The sequence below is a fragment of the Eubalaena glacialis genome, chromosome 17 (genome assembly GCF_028564815.1).
Source record: "Eubalaena glacialis isolate mEubGla1 chromosome 17, mEubGla1.1.hap2.+ XY, whole genome shotgun sequence".
NCBI lineage: Eukaryota > Metazoa > Chordata > Mammalia > Artiodactyla > Balaenidae > Eubalaena > Eubalaena glacialis.
In genome coordinates, this window is record NC_083732.1 from 72912982 (window position 1) to 72938027 (window position 25046).

The following is a 25046-nucleotide window of genomic DNA, read 5'->3' on the forward strand; positions in this document are numbered from 1 at the left end:
TGGTCCTCCATGTGTCCCTTAGCTCAGAAAGCCAGCATGCAGGGAGGACTCGATGACGGCCAAGTGAAGGAGAGGTCAGGCTGCAATGTTCACACAGATCACAGACGTGCAGGGCCTCAAAGGCTAGGCTCAAGACTTGGTACTCAACGTGCCAGGCAACTGAGAGCCATCGACAGCTTCTGAGCCTCGGAGTGAGCCAGCACAAATCCCATGGATTATTATCCCCTCACCAGACTGGGGACTGGATTTGACGACACAGATTGGAGAGTGGGCTGAGGACCCAGAGGAGATGGAGAGGAGGGAAGGTCCAAGGAGAATGTGGGCAAGAAGTGAAGTCAATCTGCACAAGCAGGAGCTGGCAGAAGGGAGAGGGCGTGGAGCCAGGGGCACCAAAGACAGAGAGGGTATTAGGTTTGTCCCCATTGAGGTTCCAGACCCTGTGGAAGGAGATTAAGTGGAATAAGGGGAGGGGTGCCTGAGGTCTTGAATTAGATTCCTTCTATATCCTTCAAAAAGAGAAGAAATCCCTTTTAAATCCCCTTTCTCTTTCTTGGACTGTGCGTTTAAAAACACTGCTCTACTTCCAGACAGCCTCCCTCCACAGCTTTCGTGGGGTTACAGATGCTTATATATAGCACTTTCCTCCAAAGAGTAGATAGATATGCCGCAGAGAGGCATCTGGCTCTTACCACGTGCCAGCTGTTTGAAGACCACTCAATCCTAGTTTCCTGACATAATTCTCATAGCGGATATTGTCAGGGCCCCGCTCTTACCTCGTTAGCTTGTCCTATGCGCCCGCGACCTCTGCCTGCAGGCTTTCTCGGGCTCCAGGGCTGTGCTTGGTGAGCCCACAGAACCGGCCAGTAGGGCTGGGGAACTAATGCAGCCCCAGAAGCAGCCCTCGACCAACGATCGGTGGGGGTTGGTAGATAGATTCTGCGGTTTTCTCATCCTCTGGGTAGGAAAAATCTGAGATGTATTCTATACCATCTCCTGGAGGTCCCCGGCAGGACCGGAGCCCAGACGTTCCCACAGATGTTCATAAATCCCAGATGTCCACAATGGTGACCTGCTCCTTAACATACCCTGCCCCAGCAGCTTCCTCCCCTTCCTGTCTCACTCCTCTGCTCCCCTATCAGAGCATCTTGGGATCACCTCCCAGTTAGCTACTTGTACTCGAATCCCAGTCTCAGAGTCTGTTTCTGGAAGAACCCAATCAAAGGCAGTCAGTGTAAGCAGCTTTTGGCAGGAAAGAGCTCTCTGCAGGAGGCCCCTTTGTCTTGTCACTAACCTCAAACCAGGCGCCCCATGCTCTACTCACCTCCGGCCCTAGCACACCTTTCAAATCTTTTGATCACACAACACCTCGTCTAATCTGTTGGTTCTTTCCATAGATCAAATTAGAAATGAAGAATAAGTAATCAGCAGATGACCAGATCTCTTCCCTAGCTTTTCTTTCAGCAATCTCACGAACAAACTGTGTGAACAAGATAGCACCTAAAGAAGAATCACAAGAAGCCGACAAGCCTGCACACAAGCCTGCACACAGTGAGGGATGGCGACGACTCTGACCCCCATCTCAATGATTAACTGAGATTACTTCCCTTTTTCCCTTTACAAACTTCATGGCTGAGCAGAATTTTGGGAGGTGGTTTTTGGGGAACACTGGGTCCACCATTTCCCCCCATTGCCAGCATTCTCATTAAAGGCAGCTTTCCTTTTCACCAACTTTTGTCTCTCTCTGGAATATTGATTTTTGAGCGTCAAGCAGTCAGACCTGATTCAGTAACATCAGGACTCTAGGTTTTGCATTCCATTGACATGGAATTGACCATGCCATGATCTGGAAAGAAAATGTGGCTTCTCCCTTAGCAGTTCATCTACTTCAAACACGCCTGCAGCCACCTGCCCACCAGCACCGAGACAGACTGATCCCATCGGTCCGTGGGCCCGGACACAGCCGAAGATTCTTCTCCAGATAGTATTCCAAGCAGCCGCCGCTTCCAACAGATCAGCGCTGGCCCCAGAAATGGAACCTCTCTGGGGGTTCTGTTCAAGCATGACCACTGCAAACACAATAAGGGAAGAGAGATGGGAGAGAAGGCTTTCCCAGAGAATGGGGAGGGCTGGGAACTTGGGGTGTTACCAAGAGAAAGAAGAAGTGCCTGGTGAACAGTTCTGCCTGGCGGGCATCCAGCTTCCCTCCTCACATGGGGACAGGATGGATGGCAGATCTCAGGGGCCCATCAGGGAAATTGTCTTTGAACCAACTGGTGTCTGAAATGAGGAGCACAGGAGGGGACCTGAGGCACAGCGGTGACGGTGCTGGGAGAGGCTGCTTGCTTTGTAAATGGGGCCTGAGGGTCTCGGGAGAATTGCACAACAAGCTGGAAAGCCGGCTCACCTTGGCTGCTGGGAGGAGAAGTCTCCCAGGGCTGAGTGTGCCCAGGCGTGATAGAGCCAGCCCTCCTGGCCCGCGGGCAGGGCGGGTGTCGCTCAGAGATAAACCAACCCCTGGCAGTGGGTGATGATCCCTGTGAAGCATTGCTCAGGAGAGCAGGATTACCTTGGAGCAGGTAATCCTGGATGCTGGCCGCACACCAGTGCTAGGAGTGGGTGCTTTCCAGAAGTGCTGTGAGCCCCGCTCCTCCTGGGTGGTGTGGCCCGCTTGCCCCTGACATCAGGAAGAGCTCAGCTGCCCCCCACACGACTCAGGGACAGGGCAGCATGAGCCGGGCAAGGCACGTGGGCAAGCTCCAGAAACGCCTGGAAGATGTCAAGAGCCAGTGGGTCCGGCAAGCCAGGGCTGACTTCAGTGACAATGAGAGTGTCCGGCTGGCCACAGATGCCCTCTTGGATGGGGGTCCTGAGGCCTACTGGCGGGTGCTCAGCCAGGAAGGCGAGGTGGACTTCTTGTCCTCGGTGGAGGCCCAGTACATCCAGGCCCAGGCCAAGGAGCCCCCCTCTGCCCTGGAGCCCCCAGGAGGGGCCGAGGCAGCTTCCAAGGGACTCGACTCCTGCTCCCTGCCATCAAGTACCTACTTCCCTGTGGCCTCAGAGGGCAGCGAGCCGGCCTTGCTGCACACCTGGGCCTCAGCCGAGAAGCCCTACCTGAAGGAAAAGTCCAGCGTCACCGTGTACTTCCAGACGGACAAGCACAACAACATCAGGGACCTCATCCGCCGCTGCATCACCCGGACCAGCCAGGTAGCGATGGCGGAGTCTGCGTCTCCTTGGCCACGGGGTGGGGGGACTGGTGGAGGAAAGGAGAGAGGTGTGTGTCCTGCTCTAAGGGATGGAGTCCAGGTGATTGGAGCTTAGGATGGAACCAGGGATGTTACTCTCTGCCTTGCCCTAGATCACTGACTTCCTGATCCCATTTGTCACAATCTGGGTCCCAGCCACCAACACCCATCTGACCCTCCTCTTCCATCTTGATCCCGACGACCTAGTCTCCAAGCTGCTGTAGACACTTTTTCTATACTTCAAATTTAACTTGGTCCCTTAGCTGCTTAGAGCCTTCAGTGGCTCCCAGTTGCCCCCAGTGGAACCAGCAGACTCCGTAGCATGGCTCACGACCTCTCCAGCTCCTCTTCCACCTCCTGCCACTCAATCCTGAGTGACCTGCAGATTCTCAAACACATCAGGTTCTGTCTTGAGGCCTCTGCACATGCTGTTCCTTCTGTCTGGAGCCCCCTCACCTTCCCTGCTTTTCCCTTAACACCTACTCCTTCTCAGGACCCAGCACTGAAGTCCCGTTCTCAGGAAGCCTTTCCTGAGTTCCCCAGGCTAGGCGAGGTGCCTCACTTCTGTGTTTCTGAATGAAGGGGCCACTCCACTGGGACACAAACTCATCCCGTTTCCTCTCAGGCTCGGCTTAGACCTGTCTGCCCACAAATTCAGTGCAGCGCTTGAATCCAACCTGTGGTCAGGCAGAGGACAGAGGAGGCAGCAGAGAAGGTTTCTCCCTCCCCAGAGTGTTTACATTTTAATAAGTGACTTTAGAAGAAGAAAAATCCTTCAAGGCCAGAGCTTAGCTGGCAGAATTTCAGGCACCGGGACTGGCATTTGGTCAGGAGTTCTCCCAGTGGTCCTGGAACTGCAGGCCCACAGGGGCTGCCTGCTCCCCCGGGGAATGGGGGAGGGACTCCAGATCATTCTACCCAGGTGCACAAAATGACTATTCAGCACAGGGGTATGGGTGCCCCTCCACCCTCCTGAAGCTGCAGGGGCAGGGGTGAGAGTGGACTCCAAGGAAAGGACTTTGTCATCTGTAAAGAGTCTCTCTCATCACTAAAATGATTTATTTTGTTACATTTAAAAGAATTCAAAAAAGAACAAACTGATATTTAAGCTCATTTTCTGCTGAGATCCCACTCTCATGACAGAATCCCCTCCCATGTCTAATAGTGTGTGTAATCTCATGGCTCCAGAAGAAGTCACCAGGAGTGGGGAAGCTGTGCTCAAACGGGGAGGGAGGGAGTGGAGCTCTGGAGAATAAAATAGAAGGTGACAAGGGGTGGAGTATTGGCTTTTCACGCTGCTGGGCTACTTCAGAGCAGCATTTCATGCTTCCCTGGCAAGGCAGCATCAGGAACTGACAGGTGGACTCAGGCAGGCAGCCAGGAGCGCCCGCACTGCCTGGGGTGGGCTGCACAACGCAGGGCAAGTCCCTTGACCTCCCCAGGCCCCAGATCCCACACTGGACTAAGGGGCCCCTTCTAGCTCCCAGGGCTTGTTCCTAAGTGTGCTACCTCTGGTCTCTGTGCTGAAGTTCAGTGCTCTCCTGAGGGGTGGGACCAATGGTGTTGGCGAAATTCTGAACCGCAGCTGCAGCTCAAAGGGTGAGTGAGACTCTCTGGAAAGAAGCCAGGTTGGGGCTTGTGAAACATCATCCCCTGGCTGAGTGCTTCCCCTTCCCCCTACCCCACCTAGAGAGGCTTCCCTCTCTTCACCTCTGTGGCCTTGAGGCCTGCTGCTGTCCTTTGCTGTATCAACACAGTATGTTACAAATTTAGGACAACACTTAAAAATCAGAAGATTTCACCTGAAATTAAGAATTTCCAGCTCCTCTTGGCAAGTCGGAAGACCTGGCTCTGTTGGCACTGAGTTGAGGTCACCTCTTTGGGTGGGTCACCTTTGCGGCAGTCCCCACCACTCCCTGTTGTCCCAGGCCGTGATGAACTTCACCCATTTTGTTACCTGTCAGACTCCTGCAGGCAGTTTGCAATACCACTCCCATACACAACACACACACACACACACACACACACACACACACACACACACACACAGAGGGCTCAGGAGTGACCGGTGACCTGTTCCCACAGAGATGCCAGCGGGGGCTGGATCCCCAGCCACAGGCTGTAGATGGAAGTAGGCTGTGTCCACACAGAGGGAGGACAGGGGGTTTGTCTTCTCCCTCTCCTGTGGCTTCAGCCCCCTCAGGAAGAGAAGAGAGGGGAACGAACGGAGCCAGCCTGCTGGGTGTTCCCCGGAGCAGCTGCTGCTCCCTAGGGGGCTCCCTCTTTCCCTTCGTGCTCTCATTCCTTTACTCCACAAAGCCGAATTCACTGGTCAGGCCCTGAACCCAGGATGGCAGAGCAGAACAATAGGCCTCCCTCCCTCCAGCCACCTGCCCTTAGGGGAGAGGTGGGAAGAGAGGGGACACTGGTGGATGGCAGTGCTGGGCTTGAGCAATGCTTTGTGCCGGGGAGCAGAGGGGAGGGTGACTAAGGCAGGCTTCACAGAAGAGGTGGCCTCTGAGTTGAATCTCAAAGGCTGAGTAAGAGTTTGCTGGGCAGAGAGGGGACGTAAAGGAATTCCAGGTCTAGGGTGTGTCAAATGCAGGCGTCAAGAGGAGTGAGAGGTCTGGATGACCTAGAGGTAGGGAGACGTGGAAAGGACTGTCAGGAAGGAAGAGGTTTTTACTCACAGTTTCCTAGAAGCAGGAGGCACCACACACCATGCAGGGCCACACGGGGAGCACCAGGGTCCATCAGGAGGCAGAAGAAGCCAGGGGAACACACAGGCACAAGCCTTTATTGTGGTTTTGCAGGAAAGGCAAGGCAGGGCCAGGTGAACAGTTTAGGATTGGCTAGTTTGAATAATTCTAGCAGGCTCTGGGCCACATATAGTCCCTGGTTGTCCCATAGCTGGCACTGGGGTGATTTAGGATGGGCAGGGAAATACTGTCTGGATGCTGGAGAGTCAGATAAAGGAGGCTTGGGACATGGCTCTGGATTGCTTGGTTAGCATATCACAGGCTGCGCCTAGTCGAGGTGCTTGTTATCTCTAGTAATCAGTTGGCGCTGGGATGTCAAAGTGTCATAAAATACAGAAAACAAAAAACATGAATTATCCATCCTCCAAGTGTGGTCCAGGATCCCTGAGAGTTCCAAAACCCTTCCAATGGGTCTGTGAGGTCCTGCCCTTTCTAACCACTTATCTGTGTGAGGCCAGATTATCTTTATATATCTCCTTCCCAACAACACATCACAACAGATTGCTACAGAAGCCGATGTGAGAACCAGCTGTCTCCTGGTAAGCCAGACACCACAGAGAGTTGCAAAACTGTAAAATAATGCCATTCTGCTCACTCCATTTTGCTGTTGTTTTGGAAAGTATAGTTATTTTTGCTTTAAAATTGTTACTTATGTTAACATGTAATGGGCTTAATATTGTTTTAAGTAAGGAATATTAGTTATTTTAAAATAACTAATAAACATTAAGAATTTTCTCAGTTTGTTTCTAATTTGACAAGTCTCAGTAGTTATAATCCACATAAACCAAAGCTCTTTGGAATCCTCAGTAATTTTTAAGAGTGTAAAGGGGTCCCAAGACCGAAAAGTTGGAGAACTTGAGCAGGCAAGCCCCCTGTCCCTGCTCGATCCCCTCTCCCTCTCCCTTTCACTGCAGAGAGAAAAATCTATTCAGTTCTCTGGGGAGGTGGGGGGAGAGTGGGAGGAGCATGCAGAGGACCAAGGGGGCAGCTGTGAGAAGGTCCCAAAGAAGCTCCCCCCAACCCCTAGGTGTCAAGGACCACCTTTTCAGGCCGAGCCCCTGCCCTGGGAGCGGCTGAACAAGGGACAAGGGTGGAGGGACGGGACACAGCAAGAAATCTGAGCAGGAACTGCACAATCCTGCCCCCACCCCTACTGCGCCCCCAGGGAGCTGATGAGCAGGTCTGCCCCATGCCTGACAACTGGGATTCCAGGGCCTCGAACACCACCAGGGTCCCCAGGGCGAGGTCTCCGGTTGATCCCCGGCCAAGGGCCGCCGAGGGAAGGGCAGACCTGGGAGAGACAGGTCCAGCCTGCCAGGCCCGTGGGGTCTCCGGGCAATGGAGTTCCTATACCCAGCCCAGGTCCCGTCTAGGTCCCGCCAGAGTGGGGTGGGACAGCCCCCAAGGGCCAGCAGAGGTGCTCCCTGCCCCCCTGGCATCCTCCTGGGATCTGTGATTGGTCTGTCTCCCTTCCCACGGGAGTTCCCTAGAGTAAGTCCCTCTCCCCCTCTGGGAGCCGGGGCTCAGTGCTGGCATATTGTCACTGCTCCAGATTGGCAGTGAGGGAGGGGAGCACCGGGCACACCCAGAGGCGACACAAGCAGGTGGGAGCATGTGGTTGCAGGGGCATGGTCCTCTCACTGCGGCCTTTTTAAGGGCTATTGGCTCCCCCGCACTGTGGTCAGCAGATAGGTGATGGGGGGGGGGGTCCACCTGGGCCCCCTTCCCTTCTTCTGTCCACACTCTCTTTGAGTTCTTCTCTGGGGTCCCCCAACCCTCCCAGGGCTTGACTCTCCCTCCTTGGCCCATCCTAACCCACAAGCGGAGGAGGGACAGGCTGTATCTGATGTAAACAGAGATCAGAGTCCTTCTCTTAGGCCTGCAGCAGACGGTCTGGGGCATCTCCTCGCATTCCAGCTTTTGGAAAGTTACTTAACATCTCTGCACTCCTGGCTCTTCACCCGGGAAGCCAGGGTAACGGTGTTGTGAAGGTTATAGGGGACGAACGTACGGCTGAGAGTAGGTGCTCGAGAAAGAGTTGCTGCTGTTATTACTCATCCAGCAAAAGCCAGCTCAGAAAGGGGGCATCAGCACACAGGAGAGAAAGAGGGAAGAGGAGCAATCGAAGCACAGAGTGGGCCACGGGGTGCTAAGTGCCCCCAACACCTGGCCCCAGCATGCTTGGTGGTCCCACCAGGACCCAAATCCTCTTTCCCCTCCTGCCCCCTGCCCTTCCCAAAGCAGCAGGATTTCCAGCCCATGAGGAACTCACGTCTGCCGGGCAGGTAGTGAGGGATTCTCAGCCAGGATTTGAGGTCTCCGCAGGATGACCCCTGTCTGTGGGTATCACCCTAGCAGACCAGCAGCCCCCTGGCTGGGCCCCACCATCTCACTGAAACTCCAGATTTCCAGAGCCCGCCGGCCAGGCAGCGCTTCCAGGCCAACTTCCTTCCTTAGCACGGGAAGTATCTCCTTCCCGTTCTCAGCCAACCCCACACCTCTCGGCTGGGCCGTCTGATTGGCCCTAACAAGAACCCTACTCTGTTTCTTTTTTATGCCCATAGTGGTGTGGGCACTAATTTTAACCCTCTCCCATAACCTGAATTAAAACAACATGGTGTTGTTATTCTCTCATGGTGTTATTCTAACATTATCCACACTTGCTCAAGAATAATGCATATAAAAATCACTATCATATTTTAACTACGCACTTTACTTTTGCATATGCTTCCGTTTATATTACCTGTGCTTACGGTTAGACCCAACTTACATGACAGCTAATGCTCTTCTATCGTGCAATGTTTTATAGGTAAAGAAACTGAGGCCCAGAGATGGTAAGTGAGTTGTCCGAAGGCACTCAGCTAGCCTACACTAGCACCACAGCTGGAGCTAAAGTTCCCTATCTCTCAGTAGATCGTTTTTCCCCTGGATTATGTGCTACTGCTCTGTATTAGTTTCCTAGGGCTGCCGTAACAAATTATCACACATTTCGAGGCTCAAAACAAGAGATAAGGGCTTCCCTCATGGCACAGTGGTTAAGAATCCGCCTGCCAATGCAGGGGACACGGGTTCAAGCCCTGGTCCGGGAAGATCCCACATGTCGCGGAGCAACGAAGCCCGTGCACCACAACTACTGAGCCTGTGCTCTACAGCCCACGAGCCACAACTACTGAGCCCACGTGCCACCACTACCGAAGCCTACGTGCCTAGAGCCCATGCTCCGCAACAAGAGAATCCACCGCAATGAGCATGCGCACCGCAATGAAGAGTAGCCCCCGCTCACTGCAACTAGAGGAAGCCCGTGCGCAGCAACGAAGACCCAACCAATGCAGCCAAAAATAAAATAAATAAATTTATCAAAAAAACCCCCCCCAAAACCTTAAAAAAAACCCAAAACAACACACAGATAAGTATTCTTTCACAGTTCTGGAGGCCAGAAGTCCAAAATCAAGGTGTCAGCTGGGCCATACTCCCTCGAATAACTCTAGGGGAGGATCCTTCCCTCCTCTCCCAGCTGCTGGTGGCTCAGGCAATTCTTGGCTTGTGGTTACAGAAGTCCAGTCTCTGCCTCCGTCCTTACATGGCCTTATCCTCTTCTCCCTGTCTCTCCTCTGAGTGTCTTTTATAAGAACACTTGTCATTAGATTTAGGGTTCACCAGAAAGCCCAGGATGATCTCATCTTGAGAATCTTAATTACATCTGCAAAGACCTTTTTTCCAAATGAGGTCACATCCACGGTTCTGGTGGTTAGGATGCGGACACATCTTTTGGGACCTGATTGATCAACACACTACACCCTGTGAGGTAGGACGCCCACGTAGGGGATGGAAGAAGTTATTGGCCTTGAATCGATCCAGTTGGGAGGCAATCCCAAAAGGAGGCAAACAAGATAAACCTAGATATCATGAGCCTGTCCTTCCAAGCATCGCTTAAATCAGGACGCTGGGTTTTTTGCAAACCTCTCTCCTTCTCTGTCAATCGGTCACCTGCTTACCAGCCCTGTCTCTGACAACAAAGACTCACTGGAACACAACTGGGAGGATTTACTGACCTCCTGGGGAGAGAGGATTGTCTCTTTTGCCAATACGTTGGATGAGGAGGCATTTATCTTTCAGGAGAGAGGACCTTATTGGTGCCATAAGCTTAAATGTGCACATATACTTAATTGTGTGTTAACAGGGCCATGGTCCTAAAGGATCACGGGCCTCACTATTAAAACATCTCTAGTGACCTCTAGCCCAGGGTGAGCAATTTCTTGGCAGTTCCCTCCCCCGTCCAGACACCCACATCAACTGAGCCGAAAGTCAGCGCCGAGTGGGTACCAGCCACCTCCTTCACCTGTCTCCATGACACTCTTCTTGCCCTTGCTACTTCCCAGATGTTGACGGTCAAAAAAATTTATTGTAATTAGTAGAAAAGTGGTTGAACATTATTATTACAGGTAATGTTGAAGAAAAGATCGCCATAGTCCCCCATCCAAATATGACTGTTAGTTTTGGCTTTGCACTCATCTATCTGTACACCACCTTCTGGCAATCATAATGGACATGCTATCATTTTGTGCTGTGGTTTTTTTTTTTCCCACTAAATTCATTAATTGTTAATGCACATTTGTTGAGCATATATTAAACAGCAAGTTTTACTTTAACATTTCACCATGCTTTATAGTTTTTTTTTTAATAAATTTATTTATTTTTGGCTGCATTGGGTCTTCATTGCTGCACGTGGGCTTTCTCTAGTTGCGGCGAGTGGGGGTTACTCTTCATTGCGGTGCGCGGGCTTCTCATTGCGGTGGCTTCTCTTGTTGCGGAGCACGGGCTCTAGGTGTGCAGGCTTCAGTAGTTGTGGCGCACGGGCTTCAGAAGTTGTGCCACACGGGCTCAGTAGTTATGGTGCCCGGGCTTAGTTGCTCCGCGGCATGTGGGATCTTCCTGGACCAGGGCTCGAACCCGTGTCCCCTGCATTGGCAGGTGGATTCTTAACCACTGCACTACCAGGGAAGTCCTATAGTTTCTATGTAACCATTATAATGATCATTTTTACTGGCTGCCTAATAATCCACTTCTCAACACACCACAATTTAGGTACTAGGAAGGACTTTTGATTGAGTGACAAAAAGTTCTAGTTCTGTTCCATTCCACTGTGTGGGAGCCTTTCCCACAGCACCAAGCAATTCTTGGACATCAGCTGGGTGTCCTACAACTCAATTCACGCCAATCACAAGCCAAGATTGTCACCTGTGCTTCTGACCAACTAGCGACGGATTAGAGATTCCAACAACCCCCTCCTTGGGTTTGATCAATTTGCTAGAGTGGCTGAGAACAGTCAGAGAAACATTTTCCTTAATAGAGTACCAGTTTATTATAAAAGGATATAACTCAGGAACAGCCGGATGGAAGAGATGCATAGTGCATCTCTCTGAGTGCACCAATCTCCCTAAACCCTCACGTGTCCAACAACGAGATGCTTTCTGAACCCTCTCCTTTTGGGTGTTTATGGAGCTTCATTACATTGGCGTGATTGATCAAATCATTGGCCATTGGTGACTGATTAACCTCCAGCTCCTCCCTTCTCCACCAGAGGCTGTGGGGTTAGACTAAGAGTTCCAACCCTCTGATCACAAGGTTGGTTCTCCTGGCAAAGAGCTCCCGCATCCTTAAGTGCCAATGCCCTTAGGTCCAAAGTCGCCTCATTAACATAACAAAAGACCCCTTTATTGCTCTCAGCTCTCATCACCTTGGAAATTCCAACGGTATTAGGAGCTCTGTCAGAAACTGATATGAAGACCAAATATACATTTCTTATTATAAGTCACAACATCACAGAAAGTAACCCCAAAAAGCTTAAGAAGAGGACCATGCATTGACATCCTCAGTGCACAGGTCAAGCATAGGATTGGCTTCGGGGGTAACTGAAACCAGATGTTGAAAGGATGCTGCTGGGCATCTGTCTCCACCTCTTAGCCCTGGTTTCTCCAGATCCGGCTTTGCTTTCAGGCAGGCTGTCCCCACATGGGGCAAGATGGCTGCCAGCAGCTGTAGTTTATAATCGACTAGCTAAGCAATCCCAGTAGAAGGAATGCCTCCTTTCCCCAGGAGTTCCAGCAATAGTCCTGGGCTGACTCCCATGAGGAAAACATGTCATGTGACCACCTTTGGGCCAATCTCTGTGGCCAGTGGCCTGGCTTCAGTGTGCCTCCCCTGCACCCAATCCAGGGCACGGCAGTAACTCCACCCAAAGCACATGGATGGTGGAGCAGAGGTAATTCCTTAAAGTGAGCTTGGGGGAGTTCCCTGGCGGTCCAGTGGTTAGGACTGGGCGCTTCCACTGCAGGGGGCCCGGGGTCTATCCCTGGCTGGGGAACTATGATCCCACAAGTCGCACGGTGTGGCCAAAAATAAAATAAAGTGAGCCTGGGGTGCTGTTGGCAGAAGGAGGAGGAACGGGTGCCTGGCAGGCAGGAACACATATGTCTCTCCCCGTTGTTGGCTATCTAGGGCCCCCCACCCCCCAAGTTTCTGCTGTGATGGAGGATGCAGTACCTGCTGGAGCCGGACTCCCTTCTCCATCCCACTGGGGCAGCTCAGTCTAGTCTAGCTTATATCCCCTGGGGTCTCCACAGGGATTTTGTTTGAGGCGAGGATTCCACAGCTTAAAAACATTTGAAAGCCAGTGGCCCTAGAGTGCCTTAAAGCTCCAAATGGCTGAGAGTCTGTGACTTTAAATCTGTCCCTCTCCTGTGACCCTGCCAGGCCACCTTCCCTTGGCCTCATCTCCCCCCTCTGCCTCCTCTTTTTGCTTACCTCCCCTTTCTCCTCGCACTCTCCACTCCAGCAGTGGGTGGAGAGGCCAGAGGATCTGGGGTGGGGCTGGAGAGGTGGCCTCAGGACAGAGGCAGGGCCGCACTGCAGCTCTGCGCCCCTCCTTGAGTCCTGCCCTGTCAGACCCTCCCCCCTCCAGCGCAGCAGCAAAGGGAACAGCTCTCCCAGGCCGGCTGGGACTGAGGGAGTTTGGCTGAAAGAAGTCAGCACCTGGCCCTGACTCTCTGGTGTCCGACCCCTCTGCCCTGGCCCAGGTCCTGGCCATCCTGATGGATGTGTTCACGGACGTGGAGATCTTCTGTGACATCCTAGAGGCGGCCAACAAGCGCGGGGTGTTCGTCTGTGTGCTCCTGGACCAGGGAGGCGTGAAGCTCTTCCAGGAGATGTGTGACAAAGCCCAGGTCTCTGACAGTCACCTCAAGGTAGGGTCCCGTAACAGCGTAAAAGGTATTTTGTGTTAGGATAGAATAGGCTACGCTGTGGTAACGCATGCCCCCATCTCCATGGCTTAACATAATACACGTTTCTTTCTTGCTCAAAGTCCAGTTCAGACGGCCCTCCCTCATCTTGTAGCTGCACCATAAGGAATACACGGCCCCCGAGACACAGTGACAGGGAGAGAGAGGGAGGGAGGATTCCGAGGGATGTCTTTAGGACCTGGCCTGGAAGAGATTTCCATCATTCCCGCTCATAGCCCTTTGAGCTCACACAGATCCACTGGGGGCTGGGAAGGATAAAGGGGCCCGACCTCTGCCTTTTCTCCCCTCAGCTGAGGAGACCCAGTGGCTGCACTTCCAGGGCAGGGAGACATCCAGGACCTGTGTGATGCATCTTTAGGACTCCATGGCTCCAACAGGATGCTGATCCTCTTGGACTTAACCAAACTCCTCACTTCCTTCTTCCGGCAAGGAGAAGGGAAACCCAGAGATGAGGGTTCATTTAGTCACGGCAAATTTGGGGCAGCTAATTCAAGCTCTAACGTGAAACCGCCCACAGCTTTCACAAACAGACCCAGCTGAACAGCTGACAGGTGGTTTCCTTGGTGACTGCCCCCCAGCTCAGGCAGGTCAGCCTCAGGAGACCCCAACCTCCTTGCCTTCCTCCTTCCCTTCCCCTCCACACTGACCGGGATGCAGCTGAGTCCAGGCACCTCCGGTCGCCACAGGCCTCAGGTCCCCCGACTGCTGGGTCTGCTTGACGTAACGTGGATCACACGGCCTCAGCATGAGGCCATCGAAACAGGTCCAGAGAGTCAGTGCAGGCCTTGTCCTCGTGGCCCACACCCGCTGCACCAAGGGACAGGACGTGGCCCTGTTCCCACCACCCCCGGAGCTTGTGGAGAGGCTGGAAGGAGTGGTTAGAGGCGCTGGGCAACCCCTTCCCAGAGCCCGCCCAGCTACCAGTGGGCATTCTCGGCACCAGGAGCATCCTGCTGGCCTCTGACATCCCCCTGCCTCACCTGCCCTTTCATTTCTTCAGCTTCCAGGGGTGCTGGCTTGAGGGCTAGAGCAGCGGGTGCTGCTGGGGAGGAAAGGGACAAACAGGGCCACAATTTGGGTTGTGGCCACACCTTTTCTTAGAGCAATCTAGGGTCCATTGAGGTCTCCACAAAGCCCCCCCCCCCACGCCCCGATTGCACTGGGCCTTTCCTCTGACCAGCCTGGAGTCAGGGACTCATGTCACTAAAGCCACTTACAGGGCGAGGCTGGGCTTGCCAGACCTCTGTGGGCCATGGGAGCCTGGACGGAGGGCTCTGTGGACACCAGGCCCTCATCTTCCTTCTATTTTCTGCTTTGTTTGAATTCTACCATCTCCCCTTTCTTTTCTTTTCTTCTTCTTCTTTTGTTTTTCTCCCATTACTCAAATAATGTCAGGACATTGAAGAAAATTTAGAAAATTCAGCCAAGGAAAACATAACAATGGCCCACAATCTCACCAACTAGCAATAACCCGTTTACTCTTGGCGAGCATCCTTCCAGATGTTTTCTTAGGCAAGTGCGTATCTCTGGATACGCAATTAGCGAGGACACCTTGACTTCCCTTGCAACAGAATGTTTCTGTCCGGAGCGTGGAAGGAGAGGTGTACTGCGCCAAATCAGGCAGGAAGTTCGCCGGCCAAATCCAGGACAAGTTCATCATCTCGGACTGGAGATACGTCCTGTGCGGATCGTACAGGTGAGCACTGCGCTTCATCTTCTGTCGGGGCTTTGCGGAGGCCAAGGCCCACATGCCCACCAGCAACCCCTGGGGCAGCTGGGGACTCATCATATACACGAGGCTGGAGGCAGGACCAGCCTGGGCGAAAGGGGAAAATCTGGGCCCTTCCTGGGGGCACTTCGGGGTAGGGAGACACTTCCAAGTGCCTTGGTTTCCCTTTGCATGGCAATAGGACATAAAATCCTGTTTCCCTCCTCAGATCTCTCAAGTGTGATTCTAAAGCCATGCGATTTGTTTGGTTGTGTATGGGGGCCCCATTTTATTTTTAAAATGTTTGGTTATTTTAATATAGCGAATGTATTGAGATGTAATTCACATGTCAGATACTTCACCCATTTAAAGTGTGCAATTCTTTTTGGCGTCACTTTTCTCATCCGTAAAATGGGGATAACAATACTTCCCCTTGCAGACTATTGTTAAGACTCAATGAGATAAAATTTGCAAAGCATGGCGTAGCTCCCAGCACACAGTAGGTGCTCAATAAGTGGTTGCTATCAGCCAGCCAAAGCCCCAAGGGAAGGGACATGGAATAGGCAAGACTTGAAAGGGTGTGGGCTGAGAAGACGTTGTTCGTGAAGGGCTGCCCAGCAGAGCAGGCCTGGGCGACACCACATGGGCTGTGGGAGAGGGTGTGTGGGCCCTGAGAAGACTGGAGAGCACCGAGACAGCCCTCCTCTCACTTCAGAATTGCCAGGGCTTGCTGAGCTGTCACCATGTCCTAGATAAGATTACAAGCGTCACCCTCTGTGGCCCCTGACCACCAGCTTCCTGGCCCCTCCTCCACTTCCCTGTCAGAAGTGTCTCCAAATTTAATGGGACCTCAGGCTGGTGCTAGGGACTGGAAGTGGCAGCAGCCTAGCCTAGAAGCCAGATGAGCTAAGTTCAGTTCCCAGCTCTGCAGCTTCCTGGCTGGGTGACCTCGGGCAAGTCACTGCACCTCTCTGTTCCTTCATTCACTCACCAGCTATGTAGAGACCTAGTAGATACAGACCAGGCCTGCTGCAGGCGTGGAACAGGATGGGGCTCCGTCCTGCAGCTCCGCTCAAACTAGGCGGGTAACCGATAACAAACCCAGGGGAGGGAAGGGGGCCTGGGACGGCGCCAGGGTGCCCCTCTCTGGCTCCCCATCTCCACCTCTTCCTGAGCCTGTTCTCCTCAGCTGTGCGAAGGGCCTGTGGCGTCCACCTCACAGGCTGCAGTAAAGGAAGCTGGGAGGCACTGTCCCTCTGCGAGGGAAAGAGCTGAGGTTTTACAACTAGTGTGCAGGGAAGGGGCTCAGGGACGAGGCAGCCCGGAGCGGACACCTCCAGTGTCCGGGGGTCACTGAGCCCACGTCTGTTTCCACCCACAGCCTCTCTCCTCATCCTCTGCTCCATCCGGGGCACCTGTGGAAAACGGAGCCCCCCTGCTTCTGATTCTCAGGCCCTGTCTCCAGCCCTCGGTTGTTTGTAAGAGGCTGAGGTGGGGCTGAGCTCCCTTCCCCAAGTGGCCAAAGCCACCTTATCAGCCTTTGGTTCTTTCCCTCGAGAGGCACAAAGGCCTCTGGGCAGCAAGCAAATAAAGCTCAGGGCGGGAGCTCAGCCTAAAACCCTACATCACGCCTCCGACCTTGACCTCTGACCTTGACCAAGCACCACTAGACCGAGTTCACCACCTGGAGGCAAAGGGTGAGGTCTGTACCTGGGCAGTTGCCCCAGACCCCAGGAGCCAAGCCTGGAGGGAGGGGGTCCACCAAAGCAGAGGAATTCTCGCACTCTCTTTTATTAGGTGAAATTCACGTAACATATATTAACCATTTAAAATGTACAATTCAGAGGCATGTAGTACATTTACAGTGTGTGCAACCATCACCACTATCTAGTTCCAAAACACTTTCATTGCCCCCCAAAGAAACCCCACACCCATTGTACAGGGAGGAAAAACTTTTTTTTCGGCTACACAGCTTGTGGGACCTTAGTTCCCTGACCAGGGATCGAAACTGTGCTGCCTGCAGTGGAAGCGCAGTGGTCCCGTGCCACCACTGCACCACCAGGGAAGTCCCAGGAAACACTTTTTTCTAATACCTTTCTCAGTTCTCTGGCTGGGGCCCTGTAAAATGGACTGGTGAGAGACAGATTAACAGGAGAAAAGCAAACAAATCTATTTAATACAAGTTTTACGTGACACAGGAGCCTTCAAAAGGAAATGAAGACCCAAAGAAATGGTTAAACCTGAGTGTTTTTATATGAGGTTGGATGAAGAATGGACAGTCATGGAAAAACGTGATAGGACGAAAGGGAAGAGCTAAGGGTAGTTACTGGGGGAAACAGAGCAAGGCCGGTCCATTCGGATCCCTCTGAGTCCCCCTGCCCTTGGAGATAAGGATGCTCCTTTCCTCTGGGTACAGGGAGGGCATCTCTCACATGAGGGCCTTGTGACTGGCTTCAGGGAGAAGGGGGAGGTCAGAGAGTCCTTCCTGAACCTGCTTCTCAAATTCCTTCAGCTCAAAATAACATCTTCTGTCAGAGCGGCATACATAGACGTGGGGATGGCATATCCACAGACCCTCCACCACTAAGCGGTCACTTCCTCTTCCCCATCTTTGAGCAACCAGTTGTGCGACTGGCAAGTGGCTTATTTAGCCATTAAAAAGATTTCCATACATTTGAAAAGGACAGAGAAAGAAATTCTGAAAGAAGATGAAGAGGGGGAAGCCTCTCCTCTTATTTTCGATAAGGAGAATTAAGTCTCTCAGTTTTCATTTGTATTTGTCCTTTGAGCTCATCATGCAGGGGTGGCCTTGCCCTTGGAAGGGGCAGAAGGAAGCATAACCACCTTGCTGAGCTTTGTGCCAGGCCCTGGGCCAGGTGCGATCAGACCTTTAGTAAGGATTTAATCTTTGTGACTTTTTTTTTTTTTTTTTTTTGCCTTGCCGCACGGCATGCGGGATCTTAGCTCCTCAACCAGGGATCAAACCCATGCCCCTTGCAGTGGAAGTGCAGAGTCCGAACCACTGGACCGCCAGGGAAGTCCCTTAATCCTCGTGACATTCTGAGGGAGGCATTATTCTTCTGACAGATGGGAACTGAGGCACAGAGAGGGTAGGTGATTGGGTCAGGGTCACCAGCTTCCTTGACTAGGATCTCCAGCTCTCTAGCGCCTGCTGAGGCCAGGCTGGGCTTGATATGGGAGGTACCAGGAGGAGGGTGGCAGTGGGCTTGAAGACATACCGGGCCATTCCTGCGAACTGTGGAGAATCCAGCTTCTGGAGGGAGGGCAGGACAACTATAATGCTTTTGCTCTCAATATTCAAAGGTGATCTGTTTGCCAGCCTTTCAGAGGATCCTTCTCCCTGGGACCCTTAGAGCTGTTTCCAATAAAAACAAAAAATCAATCAGAAAAGCCTTCACCCCATCCTTTCAGTCCACCTGTCTCTGGGCTTCAGATATTTGGGCCCTTCCCTCTGGTTGCACACAGTTCTCCCAAACTGAAGGGCTCTGTCCGCTTCTCTGGCTGAGCCGCGGGGGTGGGAGTGGGGAGGGCGTGCATTTCAACATTTCAGCTCTTGTTGAGGGTCTTACCCAGCACAGGTGCTGTGCCACATGCTGGGGACACAGAACTCCTCTCTCTCGTCAAGAAATGTAGATGAATGACCACAGGGTGTGGTAGGGTGTGTGCTCTAAGATCAGCATGAGCTAAGAAAGTGCTCTGGGGTCAGCCAGGAGGGAACTCCCACTTCTGCTGGCAGGTCCAGGAGGTTGGATTGAGGCTTGGAGGATGAAGAAGATCGAGGCGGGGGTGGGGTGCGAAATCAGGTAGCTGGAACAGCATGAGTAACAGCACGGTATCAGCATGGCCTTCCAACCGGCTCCTGAGTCCACTCCTGCCCTGACCCTTGCTGCCACCCTGGGCTTTACCAGGAACAGAAAGATTTTAAAACACAAACAAGATCAAATCACTTCCATCCTTAAAATCCTTCAATGCATGTCATTGCTCCTAGGGAAAAAAAAAAAAATCCACCTTCTTACCACTGTCTTAGCAGGATTCTTCTTCCCCTCCTCTGTGCTGCAGCCACACTGGCGTCCTCCCAGGTCTTTCATGCCTCAGGGTCTCTACACTCGCTGCTGTTTATTCCCTTTGCTGGACAGCTCAATCCTGTTGTCTTTATCCTGCTAACTCATCTTGCCGGAGGCAGCTTCCAGATCATTCCCTAGAGACCTTTTCTGTGAACTTGTTTAGCCAAGATTTAAGAAAGGTGATGTCGGGGCCTGAGCTGGGTCTCTTTTCTTTTCTATTGCTTCCTGGCAGGAAGTACAGTTAATACAGTGCCGGTATGTTTATACATGACCATAAATATTTGTTGAATGAATGGATGTTCATGTTAGGTCCTGGCCATCCAGTATGGCTAGAGGAATACAATTTTTGAAACTGTGCATCACTGTCTATGAAATTGATTTAGTGGATGATCCCCAGAATTCTTCAAAAATGAAATAGGATAGAACAAAAATAATCAGAGCACACTGAGGTAAAGGATGTTCTGGAGATTGTTGTGAGGTTATGTATGTATCTGTGTATGTGAGTAGGTTACAGTGTATCAATAAAATGTATTTCTCCAACAATAGCCAAGATGAGTCTGAAGAACAAGCAGGGCGGACTTGCCCTTCCAGATGGAGCTGTAGTAACCAAGACAATGTGGCATTGGGTGAAGGACACACACAAAGTGACAAATGGAACAGAAGAGAAAGCCCAGACACAGACTCCCACATGACAGGGCATGTCAGAGCAGTGGGGAAAGGTGAAACCGGAAAAAAAAATTCTCCATGTGAAAGTTGGATTCTACTTCACACATACACACGCACACATGCGTGCACATACACAAAATCACCTCCTAATAGATTAAAAGAACTTAAATGTCAAAAACAAATTTTAAGACTCTTAGTAGAAAATATAGACGAATGTCTTTTTAGACCTTAGGATAAGGATTAGGTGTCTTAACATAGACACCCCTCTGTGTTAAACAGAACACAAAAAAGCATTAACTATAAATGATTGCTAAATCTGACTGTATTACACTTAAGAACTCTGGTTCCCTCAAAGACAGCTCAAAGAATGTGAAAAGTCAGATTACAAACTGGGAGCAGGTTTTCATGATGCCCTGATAAGATTAGTGTCAAGAATCACAATGAACTCCCACAAACCACAAAAGAAACAGCACAATGGAAGTGTGGGCGAGGGGGGAGAGGTGAGAGCAGGCGTTTCACCGGGGAGGAAACACACGAAAAGATGTTCAGCATCCTCAGTGATCAGGAAAATGCAAATCAAGGCTAGAATGAGTTACCATTTTATACCTATTCAGCAAAAAAAAAAAAAAAAAAAAAAAAAAAAAAAATTGGGCTGGCCAAAAAGTTCATTTAGGTTTTTCCATAGCATCTTACAGAAAAACCTGAACAAACTTTTTGGCCAGCCAGTAAGAAGCCTGACAATACAAGTAGTGCATTTACAAATTTCTACACTGCTGATGGGATTGCAAATCGGTACAGTGACTTTGGAAAGAGTTTGGTATTTTCTCTAAAGCTGAACATTCACCTAGCTTTATCCAGCAATTCCACTCCTAGGTGTATTTCCAAGAGAAACGGGTCCACAGGACAGTAGAAGACAGGTATAAGAGTGTTCACAGCAGCACTGGTCACAACAGAAAAACCATGGAAACAACCCAAATGCCTATCAATGAGAGAATGCATGAATAAACCATGATATAGCCCCCAGTGGAATATCATACAACAGTCAAAGACAAGTGAAGTACAGCAACAAGAGATAACATGGATAAACTGCAATATTTAAGTGAAAAAAAAATCCCCAAAGATTAATCCCCAAAGATATATGTTAAAAACAACTAAAATAGAAATATTTACAGTTGTTCCTCCGCATCTGTGGGGGATTGGTTCTAGCATCCCCACAGATACCAAAATCTGAGGATGCTCAAGTGCCTTATACAAAATGGTGTAGTATTTGCATATAACTTACCCATATCCTCCTGAATACTTTAAATCATCTCTAGATTACTTATAATACCTAATACAATGTAAATACTATGTAAATAGTTGCCAATGGGGCAAATTCAAGTCTTGCCTTTCGAAACTTTCTGGAAAAATTTTTTCTGAATATTTTCCATCTGTGGTTGGTTGAATCGTCGGATGCAGAACTTGAGTATACGGAGGGCTGACGGTACTTTCAAGAATATAGAAAACTTTTTTTTACTATAGAAAAAGGAAAGTATGGGAACCATGACACAGGATTCTGGGTGATGATTTCCTCTATTTTGGGGAAACTGAATGGGTTCCTAGGAGGGGCCATGTGCTTACATGCTGGTTATTGTCAAAATGCTAGCTTTTTATTTTAGGTGATGGGTTCATAGGTGCTTATTAGATTATTTAAAATAACTAAGTAAAGGGATTTCCCTGGCGGTCCAGTGGTTAGGACTCTGCACTTTCACTGCCAAGAGCCCGGGTTCAATCCCTGGTCAGGGAACTAAGATCCCACAAGCCGCTTGGCGTGGCCAAAAAATAAAATAAAGCTGCATAAATGTAAATGGGTCATTAACAGATCAATGATGAGAGTGGGTCTTGAGCCAAAAATTATGATTAAATCAATTCTCTGTACTTAAGGGCCAAAAAAGCAATAAAAATAAAATGTAATTCTTACCATGGGTGGTGATAAAAGAAAGTGTAAAAGCTAGAGCACAGGATGAATGGACATGTGGGGTGTAAAGGAGGGACACCCCTGAGCAGTGAGCAGGGTGAGGGGGGTGGCACTCAGGTGGTGCAGGGATACACAAGGGACACAGGGGCACAGAGGGTGCATGGAGGCCTGAAAAGCTGCCCGGGCACCTTTGGACCTGCCCTTTTTTTTTGGTGGGGGGGGGGGGATGTGGCGGGAGGGATCTTAGTTCCCTGACCAAGGATTGAACCCGTGACCCCTGGAGTGGAAGTGCGGAGCGTCTCAACCACTGGACCGCCAGAGAAGTCCCCTAGACCTGCTTTGTTAAGAAAGCATGCAGTTGCTTGTTCTAATCTAGCCTGATTCCAAAGAACACAGGGCGACTGATTTCTTCGTGCAGCCAAGAGTCCAGCTGTCCCAGAGTTTGCTGCCTTCCCCATCACCTGGTTGGCCAGAGGCACGGCATGAGCTGCTCACCTCTCTGGGGTGCGTGGGTGGCTCCTGGGCAGGAGATGAGGTTTAAACAAAGCCTCGCTGTTCTTCCCAGGATCGCTCCAGCCTTGCGTGGGCCCTGCGCTGCCTCACAGGGCAGGGGACTCCAGAAGCTGGGCCCGCCTTCTGGTGGCAAGACATGCTGGCTGGGGGCTGGAGGCTGAGACTCTTGGTTGGGTCCTTTCTGTCCCCCACAGTGACCCTGTCCCCCTCTGACCATGCTGTCCCCATTGCTCCCCACGCCTAGGTCCACAGGATTAGGGACCCAGGAATCTCTAAAATGATGTTCCTGGTGGGTCTTCTGTGCTGCCACCAGGCTTTTTTGCGGGGAGTGGGGTGATGAGGGGAGTTTTCCATCAGAGATAGAAAGGAATCTGTTTAAATTAGGGAATCATAGAAGGTAACACACAAATGCCTTGAACATTTTGTTTCCATTTAAAACGTGTAAATGGAGGGAAGGCCAAGGCCTCTGCTTAAAGGCGGCCTCCCGTGGGTGTCTGGGCAAGCCCACCGATGCGGCATCTTTCCCATCCTGTGGGCTCACCCTGTGTTCTCCTTTCCATCCCCAAAGAGCATAGGACTCTCCCTCCCACTCGCACCCCTTCCGGCCCATTTGCCTGAAAACTGGGCTACACCCTTTAGCTTTTCATGGAAATACAGCCCTTCCTTCCAAGCAGCAGCCCCAGACTGCTAAGCGATTTGGTTAGAAGAGGCAGGTGTCACACCTGTCACAGGTGGAGCCGCTAAGGCCCCAGCAGCTGGGTGACTCACATCAGCACAGAACTGGGGACACTGGCACTCGGCCCCTTTGTGCCTCCACAGGGATCTTCTAAGGGCCATAATCTGAGCACCGGGAGGGAACACTGACCAGAGGCCCGGATTCACTCTGCATCTTAACTACTCCCCTGCAAACCTTTGCTGGTCTCTGAGCTTCAGTTCTCCCATCTGTGGGAGGGGATAACCGGTGTTCTGGCCCGGGTGGAAGGAACCGGCGCGGAGGAGCGGTGGGCATGCGTTCGTGACCCTGCGGGAGCAGGGTGCCCAAGGCCTCCCCATCCCCACCCCTCACTCTCTCCTCTCGCCTCCAGCTTCACCTGGCTCTGTGGACACGTGCACAGGAACATCCTCTCCAAGTTCATGGGCCAGGCGGTGGGGCTGTTTGACGAGGAGTTCCGCCACCTCTACGCCTCCTCCAAGCCCGTGATGGGCCTCAAGTCGCCCGGGCTGGCCGCACCCCTCCAGCCCAGAGCGGCCCCCAGCCCCCGACCCGGCCGCCTCAGTGGCAGCAGCCACTCCACCAGCAACCGCGCGTCCTCCAACCCCTTCAGCAGCCTGTCGACAGGCAGCAACCCCCAGAACCGGAGTCTGTCCACGTCCTCGGGGCCCGGCAGCCCCCTGGCCCCAAACCCACCTCTGGCCCCCAGGTTCCAGCCCTATCACGGCCCTTGGGGGGCCCTGACCTCACAGGCCCACTTCTCCCCGAGGCCCCATGATGGCCTGTCTGCTCTCTACAGCAACCTCAACGGCTACAGGCCTCTGCGGCTGCAGGTCGAGCAGCTTGGCCTGGTGCCCAGGGTGGCCCACACCCGGAGGCCCTTTCTACAGGCCTCCCTGAATTTCTGAAGGGTCCCTTCCTCCAGCTCACCTCCCCAGGGCCAAAGCTGGGCATTCCTGGATTTTCTGGCTCAAGGACCCCACTTTAACCAGTGGCCCTTTGAACTAAAGGCACTTGGACGAAACCGTTGCCTGTGTTTGAATGTTCCCAGGCCTCAGACCGTTTGCTTGCTGACCCCCACACTTCCCTTGGTTCCCCTCTCTAGTACGGCCTATGCAGCACATTCCAGAAGTTTCCAGGGAGGTGGGGGGCAGGGAGCTAGAGGACAAAATCATGAAAATAGAGCCCCTTTCTCCAAAGAGCAGCCAGTGCTTTCATATTAACATTTTCCGAATCTCTGTAAAGTGAGAAGGGGCTGATGCAGCCCAAGTTTTACATATGGGTAAACTGAGGCACTGAGAGGCAGGGGGTGGGTGTGACCAAGGTATTCCTGTGTGTCCCAGTGCCCAGGGATGGTCCGCTCCCCAGAGATTCTGGAGAGACAGATTCAGGAGAAAGTATGGGGACATTCTAGATGTTTCTGGGAGGGGAGGGAAACTCCTCCTCCCTTGTATAGCATAATACTGGAGTATCCCTGGCCCGATGAATTAGGGATGAGGCCCCAGAACCTGCCACTGTAAGTTGTGTGTGTCTGATTGAAAGTGTGGCCACCAAGGGTGGAGCAAACCAAGGCATCTACGGGATGGAGATGGACAAGGCAGTCTGGCAGCTCAGGTTTTTGCTCTGAAGAGCCTTGGGCTGGCCTGGAGGTCCCTGGAGTCTGGGCTGGATCCCAGGGGCTTGAGTTGTCAGATCTGGGAATGGCCCTGCAGTGGTGCTTCAGGCAGCCTTGAGCAACCAATGAGGACTCCGCATTGACCTTGCAGCCCCCAGGCGTAGTCAGCTACCTCCAGATCCAGGCCCCTCTACCTGGCTTGTTGACGTCCTGCAGCAGGAATGCTGGGCCCTCACCCTCACCAGCACCCAGTCCCATCATTCTTTCCTTCTCAGAGTCACAGCACATCCTGTTTGTTCCTGGGGTGGTAATAGATCCTGAGGGCACAACCTTGCTGGGGTAGAAAGAAGAACACAGGATGCTTAGGGAGCACAAAGGAGGGCCAGCCAGCCCAGCTTGGGGAGGCCAGGGGACACTTCCCAGAGAAGTGACAGGTAACCCAAGACCTAAGGAACAAGGCTGTATGGCTGGGGGGAGGGATGCGA

General features: G+C 52.0%; 2 protein-coding genes across 3 annotated transcripts in view; one reads left to right on the plus strand and one right to left on the minus strand.

The window, feature by feature from the left end:
* Nucleotides 1-2727: 2727 nt before the first annotated feature.
* FAM83A (family with sequence similarity 83 member A) lies at nt 2728-23854 on the plus strand. Its single transcript, XM_061171568.1, has 4 exons — nt 2728-3207; nt 13081-13248; nt 14877-15001; nt 23320-23854. Exons 1-4 carry the CDS (start codon nt 2728-2730, stop codon nt 23852-23854), a joined length of 1308 nt encoding a protein of 435 aa, XP_061027551.1.
* The window catches only part of C17H8orf76 (chromosome 17 C8orf76 homolog), a 42881-nt gene continuing 35902 nt past the window's right edge, over nt 18068-25046 (minus strand). Inside the window, exons 6-7 of one of the 2 annotated variants that reach the window (XR_009697635.1) lie at nt 18604-18841; nt 18068-18389 (exon numbers count right to left, since the gene is read on the minus strand). Coding sequence is in view for 1 of the 2 variants with exons in the window: in XM_061171567.1 (XP_061027550.1) it covers nt 19226-19252 (27 nt within the window). In the remaining variant the exon portion in view is untranslated. Of the gene's footprint in view, nt 18390-18603; nt 18842-19068; nt 19253-25046 lie in introns of those variants that run through there. The other variant, XM_061171567.1, reaches the window with a different exon arrangement.

What these genes read in the sequence shown, in the direction of transcription:
- FAM83A (XM_061171568.1), top strand. Translation starts at nt 2,728, where the DNA reads ATGAGCCGGGCAAGGCACGTGGGCAAGCTCCAGAAACGCCTGGAAGAT. An exon ending in GCATCACCCGGACCAGCCAG is followed by an intron (nt 3,208 to 13,080) that starts GTAGCGATGGCG and finishes GCCCTGGCCCAG; the next exon opens with GTCCTGGCCATCCTGATGGA. An exon ending in TCTCTGACAGTCACCTCAAG is followed by an intron (nt 13,249 to 14,876) that starts GTAGGGTCCCGT and finishes CCCTTGCAACAG; the next exon opens with AATGTTTCTGTCCGGAGCGT.